The 25,385-nt window shown below is 47.0% G+C and overlaps 1 protein-coding gene across 2 annotated transcripts in view; it reads right to left on the bottom strand.

The window, feature by feature from the left end:
* The window catches only part of LOC144823913 (interferon regulatory factor 3-like), a 295,117-nt gene that overhangs the window by 28,198 nt on the left and 241,534 nt on the right, over positions 1-25,385 (bottom strand). The window contains exon 9 of one of the 2 annotated variants that reach the window (XM_078682822.1): positions 14,525-14,740. The exons of the other annotated variant lie outside the window; for it this stretch is intronic. Coding sequence (XP_078538948.1) covers positions 14,525-14,740 — 216 coding nt within the window. The remainder of the gene's footprint in view (positions 1-14,524; positions 14,741-25,385) is intronic. 2 annotated transcript variants of the gene reach the window in all.

Raw genomic sequence — 25,385 nt, 5'->3', positions numbered from 1 at the left:
CTTCGAAACGCGTCGGGCAGATCCCGTACGGAGCGGCGTCTACGAGTGGATCCCCGTCCTCACCTATACATAAACCAAGCTGCTGTTTGCGTGCTAATCAAAGGTGGACACCTTCGAGCATTGATTTATACGCGGCCATTCAGCCGCGGAGTATGCACCACCCCGGCACCCTGGGGGTCACTAAAGTGAAGCAGCAGTCGTACTTGGAATCGAGGACGGGCCCACTTGTGGAGTCCATACAGGACTTGATTGTGTGCTTCCCGGACCACACTTCCCAGAATGCACAGTCTCATTTGAGCCTCCCATCGGTGGGTGTGTTATATATAAAATGGGAAAGTGGGTTGGCGGTTGCGCACACCGCTTCCGTTAAAGCCCCAGAAGAGAAGCAAATGGAGCTTCGAAACGCGTCGGGCAGATCCCGTACGGAGCGGCGTCTACGAGTGGATCCCCGTCCTCACCTATACATAAACCAAGCTGCTGTTCGCGTGCTACTCAAAGGTGGACACCTTCGAGCATTGATTTATACGCGGCCATCCAGCCGCGGAGTATGCACCACCCCGGCACCCTGGGGGTCACTAAAGTGAAGCAGCAGTCGTACTTGGAATCGAGGACGGGCCCACTTGTGGAGTCCATACAGGACTTGATTGTGTGCTTCCCGGACCACACTTCCCAGAATGCACAGTCTCATTTGAGCCTCCCATCGGTGGGTGTGTTATATATAAAATGGGGAAGTGGGTTGGCGGTTGCGCACACCGCTTCCGTTAAAGCCCCAGAAGAGAAGCAAATGGAGCTTCGAAACGCGTCGGGCAGATCCCGTACGGAGCGGCGTCTACGAGTGGATCCCCGTCCTCACCTATACATAAACCAAGCTGCTGTTCGCGTGCTACTCAAAGGTGGACACCTTCGAGCATTGATTTATACGCGGCCATCCAGCCGCGGAGTATGCACCACTCCGGCACCCTGGGGGTCACTAAAGTGAAGCAGCAGTCGTACTTGGAATCGAGGACGGGCCCACTTGTGGAGTCCATACAGGACTTGATTGTGTGCTTCCCGGACCACACTTCCCAGAATGCACAGTCTCATTTGAGCCTCCCATCGGTGGGTGTGTTATATATAAAATGGGGAAGTGGGTTGGCGGTTGCGCACACCGCTTCCGTTAAAGCCCCGGAAGAGAAGCAAATGGAGCTTCGAAACGCGTCAGGCAGATCCCGTACTGAGCGGCGTCTACGAGTGGATCCCCGTCCTCACCTATACATAAACCAAGCTGCTGTTCGCGTGCTACTCAAAGGTGGACACCTTCGAGCATTGATTTATACGCGGCCATCCAGCCGCGGAGTATGCACCACCCCGGCACCCTGGGGGTCACTAAAGTGAAGCAGCAGTCGTACTTGGAATCGAGGACGGGCCCACTTGTGGAGTCCATACAGGACTTGATTTTGTGCTTCCCGGGCCACACTTCCCAGAATGCACAGTCTCATTTGAGCCTCCCATCGGTGGGTGTGTTATATATAAAATGGGGAAGTGGGTTGAAGTTGCGCACACCGCTTCCGTTAAAGCCCCAGAAGAGAAGCAAATGGGGCTTCGAAACGCGTCGGGCAGATCCCGTACGGAGCGGCGTCTACGAGTGGATCCCCGTCCTCACCTATACATAAACCAAGCTGCTGTTCGCGTGCTACTCAAAGGTGGACACCTTCGAGCATTGATTTATACGCGGCCATCCAGCCGCGGAGTATGCACCACCCCGGCACCCTGGGGGTCACTAAAGTGAAGCAGCAGTCGTACTTGGAATCGAGGACGGGCCCACTTGTGGAGTCCATACAGGACTTGATTGTGTGCTTCCCGGACCACACTTCCCAGAATGCACAGTCTCATTTGAGCCTCCCATCGGTGGGTGTGTTATATATAAAATGGGGAAGTGGGTTGGCGGTTGCGCACACCGCTTCCGTTAAAGCCCCAGAAGAGAAGCAAATGGAGCTTCGAAACGCGTCGGGCAGATCCCATACGGAGCGGCGTCTACGAGTGGATCCCCGTCCTCACCTATACATAAACCAAGCTGCTGTTCACGTGCTACTCAAAGGTGGACACCTTCGAGCATTGATTTATACGCGGCCATCCAGCCGCGGAGTATGCACCACCCCGGCACCCTGGGGGTCACTAAAGTGAAGCAGCAGTCGTACTTGGAATCGAGGACGGGCCCACTTGTGAAGTCCATACAGGACTTGATTGTGTGCTTCCCGGACCACACTTCCCAGAATGCACAGTCTCATTTGAGCCTCCCATCGGTGGGTGTGTTATATATAAAATGGGGAAGTGGGTTGGCGGTTGCGCACACCGCTTCCGTTAAAGCCCCAGAAGAGAAGCAAATGGAGCTTCGAAACGCGTCGGGCAGATCCCGTACGGAGCGGCGTCTACGAGTGGATCCCCGTCCTCACCTATACATAAACCAAGCTGCTGTTCGCGTGCTACTCAAAGGTGGACACCTTCGAGCATTGATTTATACGCGGCCATCCAGCCGCGGAGTATGCACCACCCCGGCACCCTAGGGGTCACTAAAGTGAAGCAGCAGTCGTACTTGGAATCGAGGACGGGCCCACTTGTGGAGTCCATACAGGACTTGATTGTGTGCTTCCCGGACCACACTTCCCAGAATGCACAGTCTCATTTGAGCCTCCCATCGGTGGGTGTGTTATATATAAAATGGGGAAGTGGGTTGGCGGTTGCGCACACCGCTTCCGTTAAAGCCCCAGAAGAGAAGCAAATGGAGCTTCGAAACGCGTCAGGCAGATCCCGTACGGAGCGGCGTCTACGAGTGGATCCCCGTCCTCACCTATACATAAACCAAGCTGCTGTTCGCGTGCTACTCAAAGGTGGACACCTTCGAGCATTGATTTATACGCGGCCATCCAGCCGCGGAGTATGCACCACCCCGGCACCCTGGGGGTCACTAAAGTGAAGCAGCAGTCGTACTTGGAATCGAGGACGGGCCCACTTGTGGAGTCCATACAGGACTTGATTGTGTGCTACCCGGACCACACTTCCCAGAATGCACAGTCTCATTTGAGCCTCCCATCGGTGGGTGTGTTATATATAAAATGGGGAAGTGGGTTGGCGGTTGCGCACACCGCTTCCGTTAAAGCCCCAGAAGAGAAGCAAATGGAGCTTCGAAACGCGTCGGGCAGATCCCGTACGGAGCGGCGTCTACGAGTGGATCCCCGTCCTCACCTATACATAAACCAAGCTGCTGTTTGCGTGCTACTCAAAGGTGGACACCTTCGAGCATTGATTTATACGCGGCCATCCAGCCGCGGAGTATGCACCACCCCGGCACCCTGGGGGTCACTAAAGTGAAGCAGCAGTCGTACTTGGAATCGAGGACGGGCCCACTTGTGGAGTCCATACAGGAATTGATTGTGTGCTTCCCGGACCACACTTCCCAGAATGCACAGTCTCATTTGAGCCTCCCATCGGTGGGTGTGTTATATATAAAATGGGGAAGTGGGTTGGCGGTTGCGCACACCGCTTCCGTTAAAGCCCCAGAAGAGAAGCAAATGGAGCTTCGAAACGCGTCGGCCAGATCCCGTACGGAGCGGCGTCTACGAGTGGATCCCCGTCCTCACCTATACATAAACCAAGCTGCTGTTCGCGTGCTACTCAAAGGTGGACACCTTCGAGCATTGATTTATACGCGGCCATCCAGCCGCGGAGTATGCACCACCCCGGCACCCTGGGGGTCACTAAAGTGAAGCAGCAGTCGTACTTGGAATCGAGGACGGGCCCACTTGTGGAGTCCATACAGGACTTGATTGTGTGCTTCCCGGACCACACTTCCCAGAATGCACAGTCTCATTTGAGCCTCCCATCGGTGGGTGTGTTATATATAAAATGGGGAAGTGGGTTGGCGGTTGCGCACACCGCTTCCGTTAAAGCCCCAGAAGAGAAGCAAATGGAGCTTCGAAACGCGTCGGGCAGATCCCGTAAGGAGCGGCGTCTACGAGTGGATCCCCGTCCTCACCTATACATAAACCAAGCTGCTGTTCGCGTGCTACTCAAAGGTGGACACCTTCGAGCATTGATACATATATATATATATATACATACCAAGGTGTATTGAAGAATTAATGTATTTACAAGATCCTAAAGGGATTATTTTGGTGCGTGACTGACTGTATAAGTGAGTGATTGGACTTGTCTTACTGAATGCATGGGTTACTTAATGCATGGGTTACTGACTACACTGTGTGAAAGTCTGTATTTGTCTCTAAGTTGGTGTGTAAGCAACTGCATGGTTGCTGAATAGCTACATGGGTGTCTATATAGTTATAGATTTGTTGTCTGAGTATCTGTTTGGGTCCCTGAGTGTTTGTGTTTTTGGGTGGGGGGTATATGAGTCTGTGAATAGATGTCTGAGTGGGTGATTCACTGGTTGTATGGATTAAAAAGTGCAGTCTTCCCCTGATGGCCTGGCGGGTTACAGGCAACGCTAGAAAGTGCCAGGCCTTTCGGAAGACTCTGCTTTAATACTCGCAAAGTCCTGGCCAGATAGCACTAACTCTGCCTGGTCTAGAAGGGTGAGTAGGTGTCTTCGACAACAGGTGGATCCAATGGGGGCTGATGAAGGGCATTTTTCATTCCATCTCACCCGTCAAAACCAACAGACAAAGAAGAACACACAAGCCAGCTGGTACACAGAGGACCTCCAAAACTTAAAACACCACTGCAAACAGCTAGAAAGGAAATGGAGAACCAGCCATGAGAGCACAGCTGGAGCCACTCACAAGGCTGCACTTGGATGCCACCACCAGCAACTGAGAGACACCAAAAAAAATACAAGTTGAATGCATCTAAGCGAGCACCAACAGCTGCAAGAAGATCTTTTCCCTTGTCAAAGAATTACTACCACCGAAGCCGCAGTCAACAGTTTCACCCCCCCAAGAACTCTGCAACAACCCATAACACTTCTTCCACATCAAGATAGTAAACATCAAAAGCATCTTTGAGCTCCAACTGGACCCCAGAGTTCTCATCGCCAACCTGCCCCCCACCAACCAAGTCAACACCTGACTGAATGAAAAACACTTGCTAGAAAAGACACAGCAACGATCATGCAGATGGTACATTCCAGGGCCTGACAGATCCATGCCCCACCACATCTACAACCTGGGAGGAACACCTACGAACAGCACCCTCACCCACATCATCAACACCTCCATCACATCCGCCACTTTCCAGGATGACTTGAAGCATGCAGCAGTCAACATCTGCCTCAAAAAGCCATCAGTTGACACAAATTAAGTCAGTAAATTACATCCCATCTCACTGCTCCGCTACCCAGCCAAAGCAATGGAGAAGGCCATCAACAAAGAACTCACCAGCCACTGCGAACTACACCACCTATTGAACTACACTCAATCAGCATTCAGAAGTTACCATAGCACCGAAACAGCATTCATCAGGACCACAGACAACACCTGAATCATACTGGACTGATGTGAGACTGCAGCCCTTATCCTACTTTACCTCTGTCTCCACAGCCTTCAATATGGTCTCTTACAGCACACTAATCAAAACACTCCACAACATCGGCATCCAAGGACCCAACCTCAACTAGAGAAGTTCCTTCCTCACAGGAAGAACACAGAGAGCCAGACTACCACCCTAAACATCGGAATCCAAGAACCTGATCTGCGGGGTCTCCCAGGGTTCATCTCTCAGCCCCACTCTGTTCAACATTTACATGACTCTGCTCGCAAACATCATCCGATCCCAAAGCATCACCATAATATCCTACGCTGACAACACCCAACTCATCCTGTCCTGACTGACAAGACAATAACCACCAGAACCAACTTCACTAACTGCATGATCACAGTAGCAAGGTGTATAGATCTAACTGCCTGAAGCTCAATTCTGACAAAAGAGAAGTATTGGTCTTCGGAAACAAAAACTCTCAATGGGCCTCTACATGGTGGCTGACAGAGCTAGGACCAACATCAAAGCCCACTGACGAAACCTGGGGATCATCCTGGATGACAAACTTAACATAACAGCACAAGTCAGTGCAGTGAGTTCTTCCTGCTTCCACATTCTTTACATCCAACAAAGAACTTCAAATGGCTGCCCCAGAACACTAGACATATGGTCACGCAAGCACTCATCACGAGCACACTTGACTACAGCAACATACTCTACCCTGGGATCTCCAAATAGCTCTTACACAGACTACAGACCATCCAAAACACTGTCTCAAGACTCATCCTCAACATCCCAGAGAGCCCCACTAACTCCCTATACACAAACTCAACCAATTCAAATTCCTCACGCACACATACAAAGCACTGCACAACTTGGAACTGCATACCTGAATAGCTGCATAGACTTTTACCACCCTGCCAAGGACCTACCTCACCATCACTTTCACTTGGCCACACCCCAGCATTCACAAAAGCAGTACAGGTGGTCGCCCATTTTCTTACATCACACCCAAAACCTGAAATGTCCTCCCACAAAACATCAAAGCCTCCTCCTTGCTTATTGAAATCTGCAAGAACTTGAAGACCTGACTCTTTGACTAACTCTGCAGGGCCTCATGCCTACACACCTGCTCAAGCACCTGGATTCACTCATGGGTGATTAGCACGCTATACAAATGCATCCACATAACACAACTTACTCCCCTTTTTGCCACCGAGTGTTGATTTATTTATTTATTTATTTTTAAAATTTCTAAAGCGCACAAATACCTTACGGTGTCTCGGAGTGTTATGATGTGCATAACTAATTGCAAAGGTTGCAGAGCTGCTTCATCCTCTGCACACAATGCACATCCCCTGTACCCACTTCTCCCATGCTAAACCTGCATTATCCTCACCTCATGAGGATACAGAAGTGCTTTGTACACTAAATAAAAAATATCTATGTACCTAAAGTATGGCACATAGGATAAAATGTCAGGTGCAGTTAAGCAGTTAGATAGAAGTTCAATGGCATTTACTTTTTCTTGACAATGTTGATGTTCTATGAAGGAGGTCAATGACACAGCATACTGGAAGCGAAGAAGATTTTAGCAAACAATTAAATAGCTCGTATAGTTGGAGGAAGACCCAAGGTTTTAGTAATTAAGTTTCAATACACTAGCCAGAACACTGACAATTTCTGAGCCTCCAGAGGATGGCAAAGGAAATCCATCTGTGAAGCATTTGCCAGTTTCTTACAAAGAAGGAAAATAGGACTCCCCAAGCCCAAAATCAAGATTAACTTAATTTAGCATTAGACTTCAGGTAATACTTAATATTGTATATTTAAAAAAAAAACACTTAAACAAGTCTGGGAAGATTGCAACCTTTGCAAGCATGTTCCATTTTTGAAAACTATGAATGTAGGAAATCAGCCTTTTCTGCGTGGTCAACAAGTATTTCTCACCTTTTGCTGGACCCAATATTTTTCCTTGTTTTAGAGTACTGTGCACTTTACATCTGTTAGCCAGTGGTAAAGTGCTTGTGCGCCCCCTTTAAACAAGGTTAAATTGGCCTATTTGTAATTGGAACCTTTACCTTGCCTATAAACCCCTAGTATATGGTATAGATAGTGTACCCAGGGCCTGAAAGTTAAAATGTCACTTGTGGACTGCAGCGCCCATTGTGCCATCCACTTCAGTGGCAGTGTAAACACGGTTTCAGGCCTACCCTGTGTTGCCTGATTGTAGTAGTGTAAAAACTGTAATTTGATCAGTCAAAATAAATCACTTTTGACTGGCAAAACCTTTCTTTTAAATATTATTAAGTCACCCCTATGTAGGCCTTGTTGTCTAGAAGGCAGTGTGCATGATATTTAAAGGTAGGACATGTAGACATGTTATGTTAGCATGTCCTTACAATGACTAGCACCCAGAAGCTATTTTTACTGTAGAGAGGCTGTTTGGCCACGGTGAAACACTGGAGCCCAGTATTAAATACTAATACTGTATTTAGTGAATGGGACCAGCTAGAACAATAATTAAACAACTATTTGTAATAGTTTAAAAAATCAGAGTCAATGCTGAAAAGGGAGTTTTAATAAACATTAAAGGAAAGTAACTTTTAGAAAGTGACATTTTCCCTCCCTCAAGTTCAGGGATGCACATTTGCTTGCTATCCAGCTTCTCCAGCCAGTGATTAACCTTGCATTGGTGTAAGAAAGATATGAAATGCCTCCCAGAAGCAAACAATATGCTGACCTGAATGGGCAGAGATAACTCCTTGGAGTGTCACAGAAAATGGTGGTTGCTGTAAGCATATTTTGCCACACTATAGTGTAAAATCCTTCTGGAGTGACAAATCCTGCTTGACAAGTCAGCTGGAATCACATATAACACCTGTGGGCATTTGAAATGGAGAGAACAAGATGGCAAAACAATTCTTGTGTGTTCACTGTGGGGTTTCTGAAGGACCCTGATTTTGTCCTACCAGACTTCTGCCTCTAGGTGTGTTGTGGGTACAGTACCTTCTCCCAGCTAGATTTACTGTTAGACATGGAAGAACATTAGGATTACCATAGTACACATCCCATACACGCCCAGCCCTCACAGCTCACGTTTAGTGTTTACGAAGAAGTTAGCAACCTTGAACATGCCCTGACACATTACAATTTGGGTTTGTTTGTAGTAAGGTAAACAGGAACTACTGAAAAAAGTGGGTAGGACTTGCCCAGAGAACTCTGACCCCACTGGTTAGGGAAGGGCCAGGAGTCACCCCGCCCACTAGCGGGCATATTGCATTAACCCGAGCTTATGAATAACTGACGTATTTCAATACATTTTTAAGTTAAGGTGTTTGAAATGGGGTGTAGTCATATCAATGTCAGTGTGGTAAAGAACACCATAAACATTACTAGGTTATTCTGGCCACAGAAAAGATGGTAGAAATGATACAGTCATGATTTAAGTACATACAATTCCTTATAAACCACGGGTATGCCTTGTACATACATGATGGGAAACTGATCTAAGCACATTATGGCAGGTGTTAGTAGCCGTATATTGAGAATAAAGTTGAGAATTGAGAATAAAGTTTAAAATTACAATGCTCATGACAAACACAATTTCAGATTAGGGTTAAAAAGTGGTTCAAGTGCTGGCTAACCTCGAGTTAGGGTGATGCAGTCCTTGTCACCTGTTTGCATCACTGATTAATTGTCCCATACTCGATTATCAGGCAATCGCCACATTCCTCAGCCCAGACCGCGTGGTTGGACTGTGGATGTATTAACCTAGAATATATCATTTATACCCATCTCCCATGAAGCGTTGGAAACACACACTGGCATTAAGCGCCCGTGCTCACGCAGACTGCGTGCTACATTACAGGATGCCAACGTCGTCTCTAGGCAACCAAATCCAGCTGCGACACGCAGGTGTCCTCGCGGCCACGTCACTTTTCCGGCATATTACCAGACGGTCACGGCGGGCATCCATTCTGACTCACAGCAGAAGATGGATGGGACCGTGGACCATCTTTCCAATTTCTGAATCTCCAAACTAAGGTGAGCCCCGGCCACGTATGCCCGCTTTAATTGGGACCTTAACGAGGCTAGTGTGCAAGCTTTTGCGCCCACACCTTAAGTAATTATTTTATTCACGTTACCTCACTGTAGATAGTGATACGCCTCAACTGACATCACGCATGTAACTCACTGCGCTCTTTGTAAATCATTCCCGGTTCCCAATCAATCTTTTAATCACACGCACTATCGCCTGCCTTGAAGGCATCTGAACTTAACCAGCCCGCACTATTAAACACTCCACTGCACTGATCCACAGCTCGGGCTAATCAGAATCAATCGTGCTCGGTTCCGTTTTCTAACGTAATTACTCAAGCCACCGCACTGATAGGGTGTGTCCGTGTACCAATCTTAATGGCACTTGCTGTGACTGGATCAGCCAGTAGAATCATTGCATGAGTCTGCTCTCAATTGTACATACTATCCCCTGACTAGGACTTAACCAGCCCGGATTATTCCTGTTTTTAACAGATCACCGCATGCCCTTTTAGTGCACTCGTCACTAGGTCGGACATGACCCCTTTCTAAACAGATCACCGAAGACTCTTGCATGCTATCTGTGTAGTACACGTTCTGATTCACCTCAGCGCATGTCTTTTCTTAAACCATTACTGCGCTACAGCACGTAACCACGTCTGCCGACGGTAGACTCTTAGTCAAGCACCCCATTACTAACGCTCTGACAATCTATTTTGTGAATGGTTTGAACAACACCTCATTGGGAACCGCCCCTCGCCCATAGATTGTTATTCCTGGGGACACGCGAAGTACCTCCTCGCACCCCAGTGTTCCAGGCTGAGACTCCTCCTGCCTTCAAGAGGGTGAGTAGTTCAGCCCCTCATACATGGTGTAATGCTTCCATGCACCTGTAGTCTCTCTCACACACGCATCACAATTTCTTTCAGACTGCAACCAAAAAACCTCCCCCCTACCTGTCCTGAGGAAGACCTGTAGTGACCACCAACAGGGGCACCATAGGGTCGAAACGTCGACGCTTACGCTAGGTCCAGTACCACCAGGATTTTATACCACGGAAGATAGGAATCTCTGGATTGAAATCAGCTTCTGGCCTACTTTACACTTTTATATATAAACAACCATGATTACACCGTATATATTGTTCACCACTTGAGCACGTGGCACAATTGTCACCCTTACGCACTTTATATTCATGTATATAATTGATCTTGACAGTCTACCATTGTATTGTATATATCATTGAATGAAGCAATTCTGATATAAATAACATCACCAAACCATCCATCTCAGTTCTTATTCATTAAGTGCCAAGCCAGTTAAGTGTTGATCATTTGTTCATATGATGCATGTTCGAGGGCTTACTTTTCAGATTGCATTTTGAGCATCCCCAACTTACGTTTGTTCTACCCGACAGAACCGCTTCTTGTTTAATTACCAGAAGACTGAGCTTAGGTGAGTATAGTCACTTTAAAGGTTATTAATATTCCTTGAGGTTGGAAGCCACGCACTCCACCTAATAATCCAATTTCATAGAATGACTAAAATCTATTTCAGACACTGAACCTTCCTACTAGCATACTATGTATTGTGTCTAACAATCAGCAATTGAAGCTGTCTCATACCAACTAGCATGACCATCCTGAGACAGGCACATGCAGGTTATTCAATGAGTTCACCTTCTAATAGGTTTCTGATTCATTTGTCAATTACCAGTGGAAGTATTTTTACATTAAAATGATGTAATCTGGCCCTCCACTGATGGGAACATCTTTGGAACTAAATGTCATTCTACACTGGTATCTTCTGAAAATGGCACCTATTTCTAAGTAAAAAACCACATGATTATGCTCCTCTTCGTATGAAAAACGAAACACTTTACACTGTCACAATAATAGTACAAAATTTTAGCTAAAAGTAATTAACCGTTCCAAGTTAATGGAAAACTTTCCAATTTAAAAATGTATGCCATTGGAAAGGAACCACACATTTTCATGGCAACTATCAAAAAGGAGATTTTTTGGAACAATGATGTAAGAAAGAATTTTACATGCTGACAACTTTCATTCTACAAACAAATGGATCTGCTAAAAATGGTATTGTGAGAGCTTTTGAGGCCTGAGGGTGCCCAAAACTGGCCCTCAACATGTACTATCTTACATCACCTTGGCAGCTTTGTTGAATTAAAAAATGTTTCACCACCCGCTACCCTCATAGTAGTGGAGGGCAACCGTCATCGCCGGGAGCTGAGTGGCATGACTGCGGTGGTGTCAGCATACCGTTTAACAGAGAGTGATCAAGTATTATGGCTAGGCCTTCTGACGCATGTCATGGGAGTAGGGACAAATGGCTCACTCAAAGATGGTTTCCTACTGTAGGCTGAGCTCAACCTTGGCCTTCATCCGGGAAAATGTGGGGACAGCATGTGCATGTGTGACTGCATGGTGCTGCTATGTGAGTGAGCCTACGAGAGCTAAAGTAAATGGGTGACAGCGTGTGCATGTTTGAGTGCACCACAATAGTATGTGTGTAAGTCCATGAGTGCTACAGTGCATGAGGAAAGTGCATGCATGTTTGAGTGCACCATGTTGGTATCTGCGTGAGCCTATGAGTGCTACAGTACATGAGGAAAATGCATTCATCACTGCACTTCACTAATATGTGTGTGAGCCTGAGTGCTACAGTACATGAGGATAATGTGTGAATGTATGAGTACACCATGCTGGTATATGCATGAGCTTATGAGTGTTGCCATACATGGGGGCCCCTCGTGCATGTGTGAATGCACCGCGCTAGTAAGTATGTGTGAGTCTGTGAGATCTATGGCATATGGAGACAGCACCAGAGGCATGTGCTGGTAACTGCGTGTGCCTGCGAGGCGTATAGAACATGGAGGAATACACATGTGCTCGTGTGCATCACTAAAGATGCATAGGTGCCTGAAGTGGTACACTGCTTGAGGGCCTGTGGTTTCCCTGTGGTGAGCCAGAGGGCCTGCTGGAGGAACATGTGGAGCTAGAGAAGCCCTCAAGAGATTTGTGGCTTGCACACAGACACACACACATGCACACACTCACACACTCACACACACACTGGAGGTAGGAGAGCCAGGCTCTTCAGTACAATTTAGCAGTGCTCTTTGATTTTGAAAGAGGTCACTGGTGCAAGGAGCCTTGACACATCTCAGGAAGGAGATGGGACTAATAAAGAGTAATAAAGAGTAGGGCCGGTGGCCTTTGTAAATTTAAGATACACATATCACTTAGGTTGACATCCAGGTTGATCCTTTAGTCACTCTTATGGCCTGTGTATAGAGACACTCCTGCTGTAATAGATGGCTTTCTGGGAAAAGAGCACAACAGAGAAGTGGGCATTTCAAATTGGGAAACCCCCAGAATACTAACTACAAAGACAGAAATACCAGTCAAATTTGAGTCTGGAAATGAATTATAAAAACAGGAGCTTATGACTCCCAAATTCTCATACTGAAGTTGTACATCCATGTGGAGAAACTCAGCACAAGTTTTGCCAGTTGTGAAATTGACTGGGGATTGAGGGTTTGCCAGTCTCCCATGCTAGGTGAGGGGACATCACTTAGGGGAGTCAAGAACACTAACCTGGAGCCTTGAGCTTCTACCTGAACTGAGATCAAAGGAGACTGAGAGGACAAGGAGATTGTCTAGAGGGAGCAAGGGGAGAGCTTGGGGAGATGATGTGACCTAACTGCTACAGCAGTCGACCTCCCAGCTGGGAAACTGGGGTTGTGTCTCGGCAGGGATGCTCAACATCCTGTGATTCTGGGCAAATCACTTAATCTCCCAGTGTCTAACAAAAAATTAATGTGTCCATCTGTAACACAACTGGTGCTCATGTAAACCGCTCTAATTTCTTTGGATCTAGTTCGCACTATATAAAACTATAAAAAAAATAGGTTTAATGGGGATCCTGCTGGGTGGATTCCAGGAGCTGATTGTGAGATTCTGGCTGCTGCACTGAATGGGCAGTCCACCCTAGTGCTTGGGATGTGACGCCCATATGCAAGGTGACAGCTGTGGTGAATCTTAAGGGTCATTGTCCTGGTGGAAGTAAACATGTAAAACTAGGATAACTCAATCCAAGCTGAGATAAGAGTAATAGCTACCATAGATGAGCCTACTAGGGAGAAATAGGAGTATGAAAGTAAAAAGAATATAGGGGAAGCAGCTTTGAAATGCAGTTGGCACACTAATGTATAGCGAAGAGCAGTAGGTAACAAGAGAAACAAAACATCAAAGAACAAGTTCAAGTGAGGAAAACGTAGAAGAGATTAGATTTTCCAGATATTCTAAAGATACAAGTAATAGTTCATGACAACTGGTGAAAGTTGTTCAGAATAGGCCAATGCTAAATTTAAGAAAATTCCAATGTTTGTTGTTGAGGAAGCAATCGGAAAAGGAATCAAAGACAAGTGAATTAGAGGTAGCGTCATTATAGCTGATGAGGCAAGAAATAAGAAGATCCCGGATATCTTCGGATACGTTTTAAGAAATGCAATGGCTGAAAGACAATAGGTGATCCAACAAGAAGAGAGTCAGTGAAAGAGGCAATGAAAAATAGATCTTCGAATGGTCTGCATAAAAGTGTGAATTAAGTCAAAAAGGTAAATAAATAACACTAAAGGATTCATGTACACAAAACAATAGGGGATCAAGCACCAATCATTTGGGAATATCGAAGAGAAATTGGTAAGAAGAGTATTCAACCTCGTTCCATGAGACTGGGGAGTCATCAGTGAGATAAGAACAAATCTTTTTAAGATTTTTTTTTAATTTCAGAGAGGGAATGAATAAGAAACACTGTGTCAAAAGAAGCCGTAAGATCAAGAAGAAAAAGAAGTACTTTTGCATTTAGTTGGCTGTACATCACTTGTGTGGTTGCCTCCAAAATACTAAGACCACCCGGCTGCTACCTGATGCATTTAACTCTTTCTGCTTCCACTTGTTACAATAACTCAGTTATCCAAGAATTTACTCACCTGGGTTCAAGGAATTAGCTGCATCTAGGATACATTGAGCGGGCGGCCTAGACACAGGCCCCAGTGCATCCATCCCTATATCCTGCCTCCCGTGGGCGGCTTCTGCACCTCCACACGCTTTGTTGTCTAAGGGATCCTTCCCCTCCTGATCCTCATTCTCTCCGTAACTGTCATATGATCTTGCTCTCTTTCGGGAAGGACACTGTACGGCTGATGCTGTGAAAAAATGGTAGCTGTCAATTGGGTGGAGGACATGAAATCTGTTAATTCTATTAAATGTAAAAGTAGCAAAATGAATTGGGGCAGCTATGAGTCCTAATAAGCAACTGAATGGTGTTAACATCTGATGACTATTTACCTGAACATTAAGGAACTGTTAAAGCGCGATGAGCCAGGACTGGAATTCTTCTTGAGGCCCAACATAATGGAACATATTAAACTATCGCAGTGTGATAAACACACATTTAACTTCACTGTTACCAACTTAGAATTGTGAAATAAATGAGCAACCCAAGTGGTGCATCTTCCCCAACCAATGAACAAAGCTGTGTCGAATTGTCTCAGTGGTCTACTGCTCCAAGACCTCAGATATAAAGTGAAATCCAAATGTCAAGTACACTCATTGACTGACATCTACCTTTTTGTTTACTCCAGAAGCAAGCAAGGACCTCTTCAGTGTCAAGCACTAACATATGTGCAACATTTGAAAGTAGATTGCAAAAACATATTTTGAAACAACATTTATCACAAAATAAATACCACCAACATTTGTGGCTGAATTATCTTTCAACAATTTAGACCTTCATCTAACTACGTTGTCATCCAATTGCCCCAAATATGTCAAGAATGAACTTAGAAAAGTAAATTCCCCCGAAGGTCTGAAACTGTTTAAAGTGAGTTTGGCTGTATTTAAAAACTAAATGCAAGTCTACATTTTTGTGGTTCGATACTTTGGCTGTCTCTAGTACTAATCTACTTTTTTGCTAAATAATTTTATGCATTCTCTGATGGACACTTGATACCTGAAATTGTTTCCTTGATTCAATGAGGAAGACAATCGTACTACTGACACACTATGTTACCAAGCGGGCTCTATCTAGCTAGCCATTAAAAAGAGGCTCTCTTCACCCTGCTTCCATAGCCATGTCAGGAGCAGACGCCCAGGCAGTCAGTGTCAGGACTATGCCGACCCCCAGCAAGAGACCTCTGTCAGTCCCGGCAGCTAGGGGAAGATTTCCGGTTTGGAGGCTGTTCCCACTTTGGGGTTCCTTGCAAAAATTAGCTCATGATCACGTTTGGTCAGAGGTGTAGCCGCCTCCGGGTTGTGCCGCCATTTCGATGCAGTTAGCGTTCTAGTCTTTTTCAGCAGTCCGCCATTTCCCAACTCCGCACGTTCTATGTGGCGCACTTCAACTGTCCCTTTCCAGCAGTTAGACGCCCTGAGTTTGGCTCCTGTCAATTCACCGCGTTCTCTCATAGTTTTCCCGCTACTTCCAGTCAGCTTTCACAGAGACTCAGTTCCGGAACCCCTGGAGTGTGTTCTCGTTCCATACCTGTGGATTCCTGCCTTTCCGGGTTGTTTGCCCCTGACTCTCCGCGGCCTGTGTCAGGCTGTGTGGACTCTTGCAGTCAAGCGCTCCTCATCTGGGTTTGGTTCCAGTGGGCAAGTACCTCCCGCAGTACACAGAATTGCGGTAAGAACATTTCATTCTTCAGACTTGCCGGTACTGTCGTTTTCCAGTGCTTGCCCAGTCTTTGGTTCAGAGCCTTCCAGTGAATTGAACTCTAGCACTGTTCAGAACAATTCAAATTCAGTTTGTGACAAGACTTCGAGTGTTCTCGAAATTCGTTAAGTAGATGAGAGTATATATTATATGCATATGGTAATACTGTTGTCTACCACCTCTACTCTTCGCATCATTCTTTCAACCACTCTACACAAGCAACAAGAGTACCAACCATCACCTCACTTTTTGGGACTCATTAAGAGAGAAGCTAACTCCACACAATAACCAGGTATTAATAAGAGAGAGAGAGAGAGAGTGTGTTGTCCATGATTTATTAGAACGTTAGTAATGTTCTGCTCCCTGTTGCAGGTGTTCCCCAGCCACTCCTTCCAGAGGTAGTACGAGACACCAGTGTGGAAGACTCTCTTTGTTGTTTGTTATCCACTTCCCCTTTCCCTTCCATTCCTGGGCTTGGAGCAATCCGGGTGCAGGGGTGTTTGGGAATTCGGAAATTAGCATCGCCGAAGATAGCCGCTCGCTCCCACGGAGATCTGGATATTTCAGGTACTGCTTCTGACAGATTGAAGTGCCTCAATTATCTTCCGTCTGAGCGAGATGGCCGAAGGTTTGGATGTCAAAGCTTTGGCGTCTGTGTTAGAGGGACTTCAGAAACAGTTGAGTGAGACGAGGGAGGAAGTTAGGAAATCTAACCAGGAGGCTAGTTATTTACGTCAGAGATTAGATGAACTAGCAGAGAGCCCGCGCCCTAACTTCGGTAGTATAAAATCATCTGCCTTTGGTTCCGCCTCATCCTCATCTACGGAGTTTACCACACAGGTGGTGCACGCAATGTCCCCTACCATTCCATTGGCCCCGCCCGAGAGATTTCAGGGAGATCCCCACAAGGCCCAAATCTTCCTGACCCAGTGTTCCCTGCATTTCTTGTGTAAGCCCATTCTGTTTAAAGAGGATCAGTCTAAAGTGGCTTTTGTGCTGTCTTACCTGAGCGGAGATGCTGCCGCGTGGTCTTTGCCTTTGGTGGCAAGCAACGATCCAGTGTTGTATAAATTCGAAGAATTCAAAGCTGAGTTTTTGCGCATTTTTGACCGAAGAAACGTTTCACAGACCACCGACAATGAACTGTTGGAATTGAAACAAGGGAATCGTGATTTGGTGGCTTACCTGGCACAATTCAATAAATTGATCGTCGAAACGAGTTGGCCCGAGGCTAAGCGGGCGGCCATTTTCTACCGAGGCCTCAAGGATGAGTTGAAGGACGGTTTGGCGCAGATTCCCAAACGACCCACGGATGTGTCAGAACTCATCGATCTTGTATTGCAGATTGATCAGAGGCTTGCAGAAAGGCGAAGTGAACGACGAAAGGATGTCCGCACTCTCCCGCCTCGATTTGATCGGTCTCGACCGGAGGTCGTGAAAAACCCTGAAGGCCAAGGCCAGGAAGAGCCGATGCAGGTGGGAACCATTCGAGGCCCTCTTACGCAGGAGGAACGAGAAAAGAGACGCCAAGGTCGATTGTGTATGTATTGTGGGCAATCGGGCCATTTTGTCAAGGAATGTCCGAAGAGATCAAAGGCAAGCTCGTGGGTAAAAGATCGGCTCCACCAGTAGACGGAGTTGCACTGGTGGGAGCGAGTGACGAGCCAACTCCCAAGCCACAACTTTTAGCCAACACCCTGCAATCCGCAGCCCCGCATCTGAATTTACTGTGTAGGATAGAGTTTGGAAAAGCTCAGAAGGAGGAAGTTTCGGTGATGGTAGACTCGGGGGCTACTGGGAACTTCTGCGACATTCAGTTTGCCAAGACCTTGGGAATACAGTTTGAAAAGAAGCCCAGACCGGAACCGGTGCGAGCAGTGGATGGCACCCAGTTGTCGTCGGGACCTATTGCTTATGATACTGAGTTGATGACAGTGGTGGGACCTGGAGAGCACCGAAGCTTCATTCGATTTAGTCTCATAGATGCCCCCCAGTTCCAACTCATACTGGGGCTACCCTGGCTCACCGAGCATAACCCGCAGATCGATTGGTCACGGCGTTCTGTAAAGATGAATTCCGAATTTTGTTCTGAGCATTGTTTCCAGTGGACTCCGGAGAGCCCAAGTTCCACGTTGTCACAAAATCTGGCCAATCAGGTTCAAATGGTGTGTGCTTTGGAGGCCCCAGAGATTCCCGAGGAATACCAGGACCTGAAAGAGGTGTTCAATGAGAAGGAAGCTAAGAAGTTGCCACCTCACCGAGAATATGACTGTCGGATCGAATTGGAACCAGGGGTGTCTTTACCATGCAGTAGAATCTATGCATTGTCGGAACCGGAGAATCTCCATTTGAAGGACTATATCGAACAAAATCTAGCCAATGGATTCATCCGCCCCTCTCAGTCTCCAGTTTCCTCGCCCCTCTTCTTCATTCCGAAGAAGGATGGGACCTTGAGGACTTGCATCGATTATCGGGCATTGAACTTGGCCACTAAGAAGAACCGTTATCCTCTGCCCCTCATTTCAGAACTCCTGGATCAAGTCAAGGATGCCAGTGTGTATACAAAGTTGGATCTACGGGGGGCCTATCATTTGGTGCGCATGGCCGAAGGGGAGGAGTGGAAAACTGCCTTTCGAACCAGGTTTGGTTTGTATGAATACCAAGTGATGCCCTTCGGGCTCTGTAATGCCCCCGCTGCGTTCCAGCATTTTGTCAACGATGTGCTTCGTGAGTGTCTGGACCGTTTCGCAGTGGTCTATATCGATGACATCCTTATTTACTCCAACAGTTTAGAGGAACACGTCCATCATGTGCGAGCCATCTTGAAACGCCTGCTGGAGAACCATCTGTTTGTCAAACTGGAGAAGTGTGTCTTTCACTCTTCCCGAGTGGAGTTTTTGGGCTTTGTTTTGTCTCCGGAAGGAGTTTCCATGGACGACTCTAAGTTGCAAGCGATCAAGTTATGGCCGGCGCCCAGGTCTGTAAAGGAGATCCAAAGTTTCCTGGGATTCGCCAATTTTTATAGACGCTTCATCTTGAACTTCTCAGAGAAGGTGAGCCCCATTACTAGGCTGCTAAAGAAAAATGTGCGATTCGTCTGGGAACGAGAATCTGAGGAGGCGTTTCAGCAATTAAAAGAAGCTTTCGTGACAGCCCCAGTACTGCAACACCCTTGTTTGAGTGAGCCCTTTTTCATTGAGGCCGACGCATCCAATTTGGCCATAGGAGGAATCCTGTCGCAGCGCCAGAAGAACACCGGGCAGCTTCATCCAGTGGCATACCATTCCCGCAAGCTTACCCCGGCGGAGATAAACTACTCCATTGCAGATAAGGAGCTTTTGGCCGTCAAAGAAGCATTCAAAGTGTGGAGACACTATTTGTTGGGAGCGAAACATGTAGTCACAGTCTTCACTGATCATCGGAATTTACAGTTCCTCAAGTCAGCGCGCACGCTCACCCCCAGGCAATTGCGCTGGTCGCTTTTTTTTGCAGATTACGATTTTGTCCTCACTTACAAGCCTGGATCCTCCAATGGAAAGGCGGACGCCCTTTCACGTCTGAGTATGGGGGAGGAAATCAAAACCAAAACGGAAGGATTCATCATTCCGGAGGAAAAGATAGTGGCCATAGCTGTCGAGGACGATTTGGAGGCCCGAATCAAGGAAGAGTTTTCCAAGGCCGAATATTCAGATTGGGAATCAGGCGGTCCAGATCGCAGTGTGAGGAATCAAAGACCCATTTGGCAAGAAAAGATGTTTGTCCCCAGTGAGAAATTGCAAAATGAAGTCATTCAGCATTTTCACGACCACCCGCTAGCAGGCCACCGAGGAGCGAAGAAGACCCTGGACTTAATCAAGAGAACCTTCAGTTGGCCGGGCATGGATGCTCAGGTGAGGCAGTACATCGCCACTTGTGAGCCTTGTGTTAAAGGCAAGAGTATGAGGCAGTCCCCACAGGGCCTTTTAATGCCGTTGCCCATTGCCCCGTCTCCCTGGCATTCAGTCTCCATGGACTTCATAGTAGACCTGCCATCTAGCCAAGGGTATTCAGTCATTTGGGTGGTGGTGGATATGTTTACCAAGATGAGCCACTTTGTCCCTTTGAGGTCCCTCCCCACAGCCTCTCAGTTAGCTACTCTGTTTGTGGAACACATTGTGAAATTACATGGGGTTCCTAAGGTGGTTATTTCCGATCGAGGGCCTCAGTTTGTCTCTCGATTTTGGAAGGCATTCCTCAGGGGTCTAGGAGTGGATTCTCGTTTGTCCACCAGTTTCCACCCAGAAACGGATGGACAGACGGAGCGAGTGAATCAGGATTTGGAACAATATCTCCGTCTGTATTTGATGGATCAGGAGGGAGAATGGCCCTCATTGTTGAGTACGGCAGAGTTCGCGTACAACAATGCCGTCCATTCGTCTACAGGATTTTCCCCTTTTTACCTGAACTCAGGTCGGCATCCTAACATGTTAGTGGGTCGGGTAGACGTGGAGGTCCCAGCAGCAGAAGAGGTGATACAAGAGTTACAGAAATCCTATCAGGTAGCCTCTTCCAATCTCCAGAAGGCCAAAGACGCTTACAAGGTGCAGGCAGACAAGAAGAGAAAAGTGAGTCCCATGTATGAATCTGGAGAAAAGGTGTGGATTTCCACTAGGCACATGAGGTTGAGAGGAAATCGAAAGTTCCAACCAAGATTTGTAGGGCCCTACACTGTGGTGCGAATGATCAATCCAGTGAGTGTGAGAGTGGCTCTTCCCAAGTCATTGAAGATCCATCCAACGTTTCATGTGTCATTGATTAAAAGAAACCCACCTAACTTCAGGCGTGTGCAACCACCAGCTCCAGTTCAAATTCAGAGTTCAGAGGAATTCGAGGTTAAGAGAATCCTAGACTCCAAACTCAAGAAAGGGAAAATCTTTTACCTCGTGGACTGGAAGGGTTATGGTCCCGAGGAAAGGTCGTGGGAGCCCAGCAGCAATGTCCATGCCCCAAGATTGGTCAGCGAATTTCACAAGGTGCACCCCCAAAAACCCAGGGAGGGGGCTTTGGTGGGGGGTACTGTCAGGACTATGCCGACCCCCAGCAAGAGACCTCTGTCAGTCCCGGCAGCTAGGGGAAGATTTCCGGTTTGGAGGCTGTTCCCACTTTGGGGTTCCTTGCAAAAATTAGCTCATGATCACGTTTGGTCAGAGGTGTAGCCGCCTCCGGGTTGTGCCGCCATTTCGATGCAGTTAGCGTTCTAGTCTTTTTCAGCAGTCCGCCATTTCCCAACTCCGCACGTTCTATGTGGCGCACTTCAACTGTCCCTTTCCAGCAGTTAGACGCCCTGAGTTTGGCTCCTGTCAATTCACCGCGTTCTCTCATAGTTTTCCCGCTACTTCCAGTCAGCTTTCACAGAGACTCAGTTCCGGAACCCCTGGAGTGTGTTCTCGTTCCATACCTGTGGATTCCTGCCTTTCCGGGTTGTTTGCCCCTGACTCTCCGCGGCCTGTGTCAGGCTGTGTGGACTCTTGCAGTCAAGCGCTCCTCATCTGGGTTTGGTTCCAGTGGGCAAGTACCTCCCGCAGTACACAGAATTGCGGTAAGAACATTTCATTCTTCAGACTTGCCGGTACTGTCGTTTTCCAGTGCTTGCCCAGTCTTTGGTTCAGAGCCTTCCAGTGAATTGAACTCTAGCACTGTTCAGAACAATTCAAATTCAGTTTGTGACAAGACTTCGAGTGTTCTCGAAATTCGTTAAGTAGATGAGAGTATATATTATATGCATATGGTAATACTGTTGTCTACCACCTCTACTCTTCGCATCATTCTTTCAACCACTCTACACAAGCAACAAGAGTACCAACCATCACCTCACTTTTTGGGACTCATTAAGAGAGAAGCTAACTCCACACAATAACCAGGTATTAATAAGAGAGAGAGAGAGAGAGTGTGTTGTCCATGATTTATTAGAACGTTAGTAATGTTCTGCTCCCTGTTGCAGGTGTTCCCCAGCCACTCCTTCCAGAGGTAGTACGAGACACCAGTGTGGAAGACTCTCTTTGTTGTTTGTTATCCACTTCCCCTTTCCCTTCCATTCATGGGCTTGGAGCAATCCGGGTGCAGGGGTGTTTGGGAATTCGGAAATTAGCATCGCCGAAGATAGCCGCTCGCTCCCACGGAGATCTGGATATTTCAGGTACTGCTTCTGACAGTCAGCACACGATCCATATTTCTGGGTTGTGCTGCCTACCAGAAAAACACTTCAATTGAATACATGGTCCTTCACTTCAGGGCACGAGTCGGGGTACCACGCGGGTGGACAGCGTCCCCCACTTATTTTCCAGGGTGGACGCCTTCCACCCTGCTTATCAAAACGCTGTCCACCCTGCGCTGCTCATCCAAAGCGTGATAAGAGCGCGCACCAACCAAACCACGCATTTCCGGGTGGTTGCCTCTGACTGCCGGTCACCACGCCCCTGCACCTACTTGCGTAGGTTGACTTGCCCACCTATTTTGAGCGCTACCTATCGCAGCTCTTGGTCTGTGAACCTGCACCCACCACCTCGTAACATTGCCGGGTACCTACCAGTAGACGCTGTGATCTGCGACCAATCAGTGGTCGTAGCAGACGTCACTGGATGGGTGTGTCTGCAACTCGGCAGTCCCGTCCTCGTGCTCCATGCCCTTTATTTTTCAGGCTACTTAATGACTCGTACCCTGAAGGTTTCTCGTAGGTACCCGTTCCCACTCACTATCTCTCCCGTCTTTGAGAGCTGATGTGAGGGCAGTGCTTAATTTGAGCTTTCGGGTGTTCAGCACCTGCACTTTTTTCATACGGCCGGGGCTACAATTTCTGACCCTGCAGGTGGTGGTCTCAATATTAATTGTTCAAATTCAAAATAAAGATAATAACATACATTGCATGGTTTCTGGCTGGTAAATGTTCATAGACAGGCCAGCATAAGCCTGTCCAGGCAGGCATGATTGTGTATGCCAAGTTAGTGGTGATGTCATCTCGCCGATCACAAATCCAAGAAGTCATCGACAAACTATGTCTTGCATTCTATTCCCAGAGTCTGCTGCACCATGCCAGTGCCTGAGCCTAAGCCTCCTATTGGATAATTGTAGCTGGGAGCTGCCTCAAGTCGGAGTTGAGGCAAGGAAGCTTCAAGAGCGCATTTGGAACTTGGGAGTCAGGGCTCTTGAGGAAGAATAAATGAAAGTAAGTGTGGATTTTCCACCTGCTGTGTATCCAGAGTAGCATATCCTGCAGCCCTGCATTGCTGCTAACCTCAATGTGCTCGATGCGGCTGTGGCCCAACACAACTTTTGTGCACCATGGCGTCACCTGTAGAATCTGTGCGCTGCACCCAATCAATTGCTGAGCGTGCGTGAGTCCAGTAGGCACCACAGCCATACTTACTGGCATTTGCAGCATTACGGCTGGGGGCAATGCCTGTGCTGTAGCAGGCAGGGTCACAACAAGCTGAGCAGTGGATGCCAATGCCGTTGCCTTCCCTGGACCTACTAATTACAGGCAGCACTAGTAGTGATATCACCTGCTGTGCTTGAGTAGCTACCTGTTCTTCAAATAACCCAGTTATTCTGCACTGAATAATATATGCAAAAAAAGAATTTTCATTTGGTGTACATTTTGTTTTTGCACTCGGTGTAGGTAAGAAAGTAAAACACATGTCATCTTCCTCTTCTTTAGGAAAGACAACAGGAAAACGCAGAGTTCAAAATTACAGGTGCATGTACAGGCTGACGACAGGGTAACAGGCAGCAGCAGTGTTATAGATGAGAGAGAGAGCAGGAGTAAAGAGGAGAAAGAAACAACAGGAGAGGAGAGAGATAAGATGGAGCTAAGTAGAAGAAAAGAAGAGCAAATCAGATACAAAGAGAAAGCAGCCATGATGTGAAAAGGAGGGCATTAAGAAGAGAGAAGATAGAATGAAAGGATGTAGCGGACAGGACAGAGGAAAAAAAGCAGACAAATGATAAAACGGAGAATCAGCTAATCACTGCTAGAAGAGTGATCGTAAAGAGCCAAGATCGAGGGGACAGAGAGAAGAGCATGGATAAAAGTGAAGAGGAAAAAGGGCAGGGGTAGAATGAATAGAGAGCAAATCAGAAATGCAGGGAATAAGGTAACACACAAGGTGTGACAAAGATGATAGAAAACAATTAGAGAGGTGAGAAGATAGAATCTTAGAGCAAAGACGTAGGGGACAGACAGCAGATCAAGGTTAGAAGATAGAGACTGAAGCAGTGAGAGTGTTGAAAGTCTGGAGGAAGAAGTGAGCTTTGGCCTCCTTGGCAAAATTTTCAGCACCTGCACTTCTTTTTTTACAAATTAAGCACTGGGTGAGGGTCTCGGCAGAATCTCTGCTACTGCTGTTACCTTGGCAATGAAGCGCTGGGTGCAGAGTACATCATGTATTTAAATTGTGTTTATTCTTTTCGCGTTGGCCTTGAAACAAGTTGAAAGCACTTCAGTGAGTGGCAGCACACGATTAAGACAAGCGCGAAAATTAGTTTCATGGCAGTTCACTCAAGTTCTGAATACACATCAGGCAGGTACTTTTAAACCACACACGCTTTTTAAAAAACATAAATTAAAAAAACTAGTGCAGCTCAATTGCTTCAGGGTGCAGCAACAGCTAATCGTTGCTAGCCCGAGGCAGAGGAACGTGACCGGCCTTGCTGTTTCCTTGTAGGGCTGTGGGTGTTTTGTGGGTATTCTGTTGCTGTCACTTCCTTCCATTATTCTGTAATGTGCTCCTTTAAAATGATATGCATCCCTGAAAGTGTTGTTACTATTCGACTGTAATATAGAATGTATTGTTACTATCTGACTGTTCTATAGCACAACGTCGCCTGTGAGTGTGGACGTGCAGCACTTTGGGTAATCCGGGGAAGGCTTCCCTGGCAAATTTGATGTTTCTGTCGTAGACTGGCAGCATCACATTAGACTTGCCCACTGGCAAGCCCCAGTCATAGTTGCCTAGCCACAGGGCCTGGCTCGTTTCCAGGAGCAAGATGAAGGGTTCTGTTGGGTTTATGAGGATTGGAACCGCAAGATCATGGGTAGACTGCTTTATATCCCAGCAGTACCAATCAGATGGGTTTTTTTGCAGTATATAAGACAAGATCCC

The sequence above is a fragment of the Lissotriton helveticus genome, chromosome 3_1, assembly GCF_964261635.1.
Source record: "Lissotriton helveticus chromosome 3_1, aLisHel1.1, whole genome shotgun sequence".
Lineage (NCBI taxonomy): Eukaryota > Metazoa > Chordata > Amphibia > Caudata > Salamandridae > Lissotriton > Lissotriton helveticus.
This window is presented reverse-complemented; position numbering and strand designations above follow the sequence as displayed.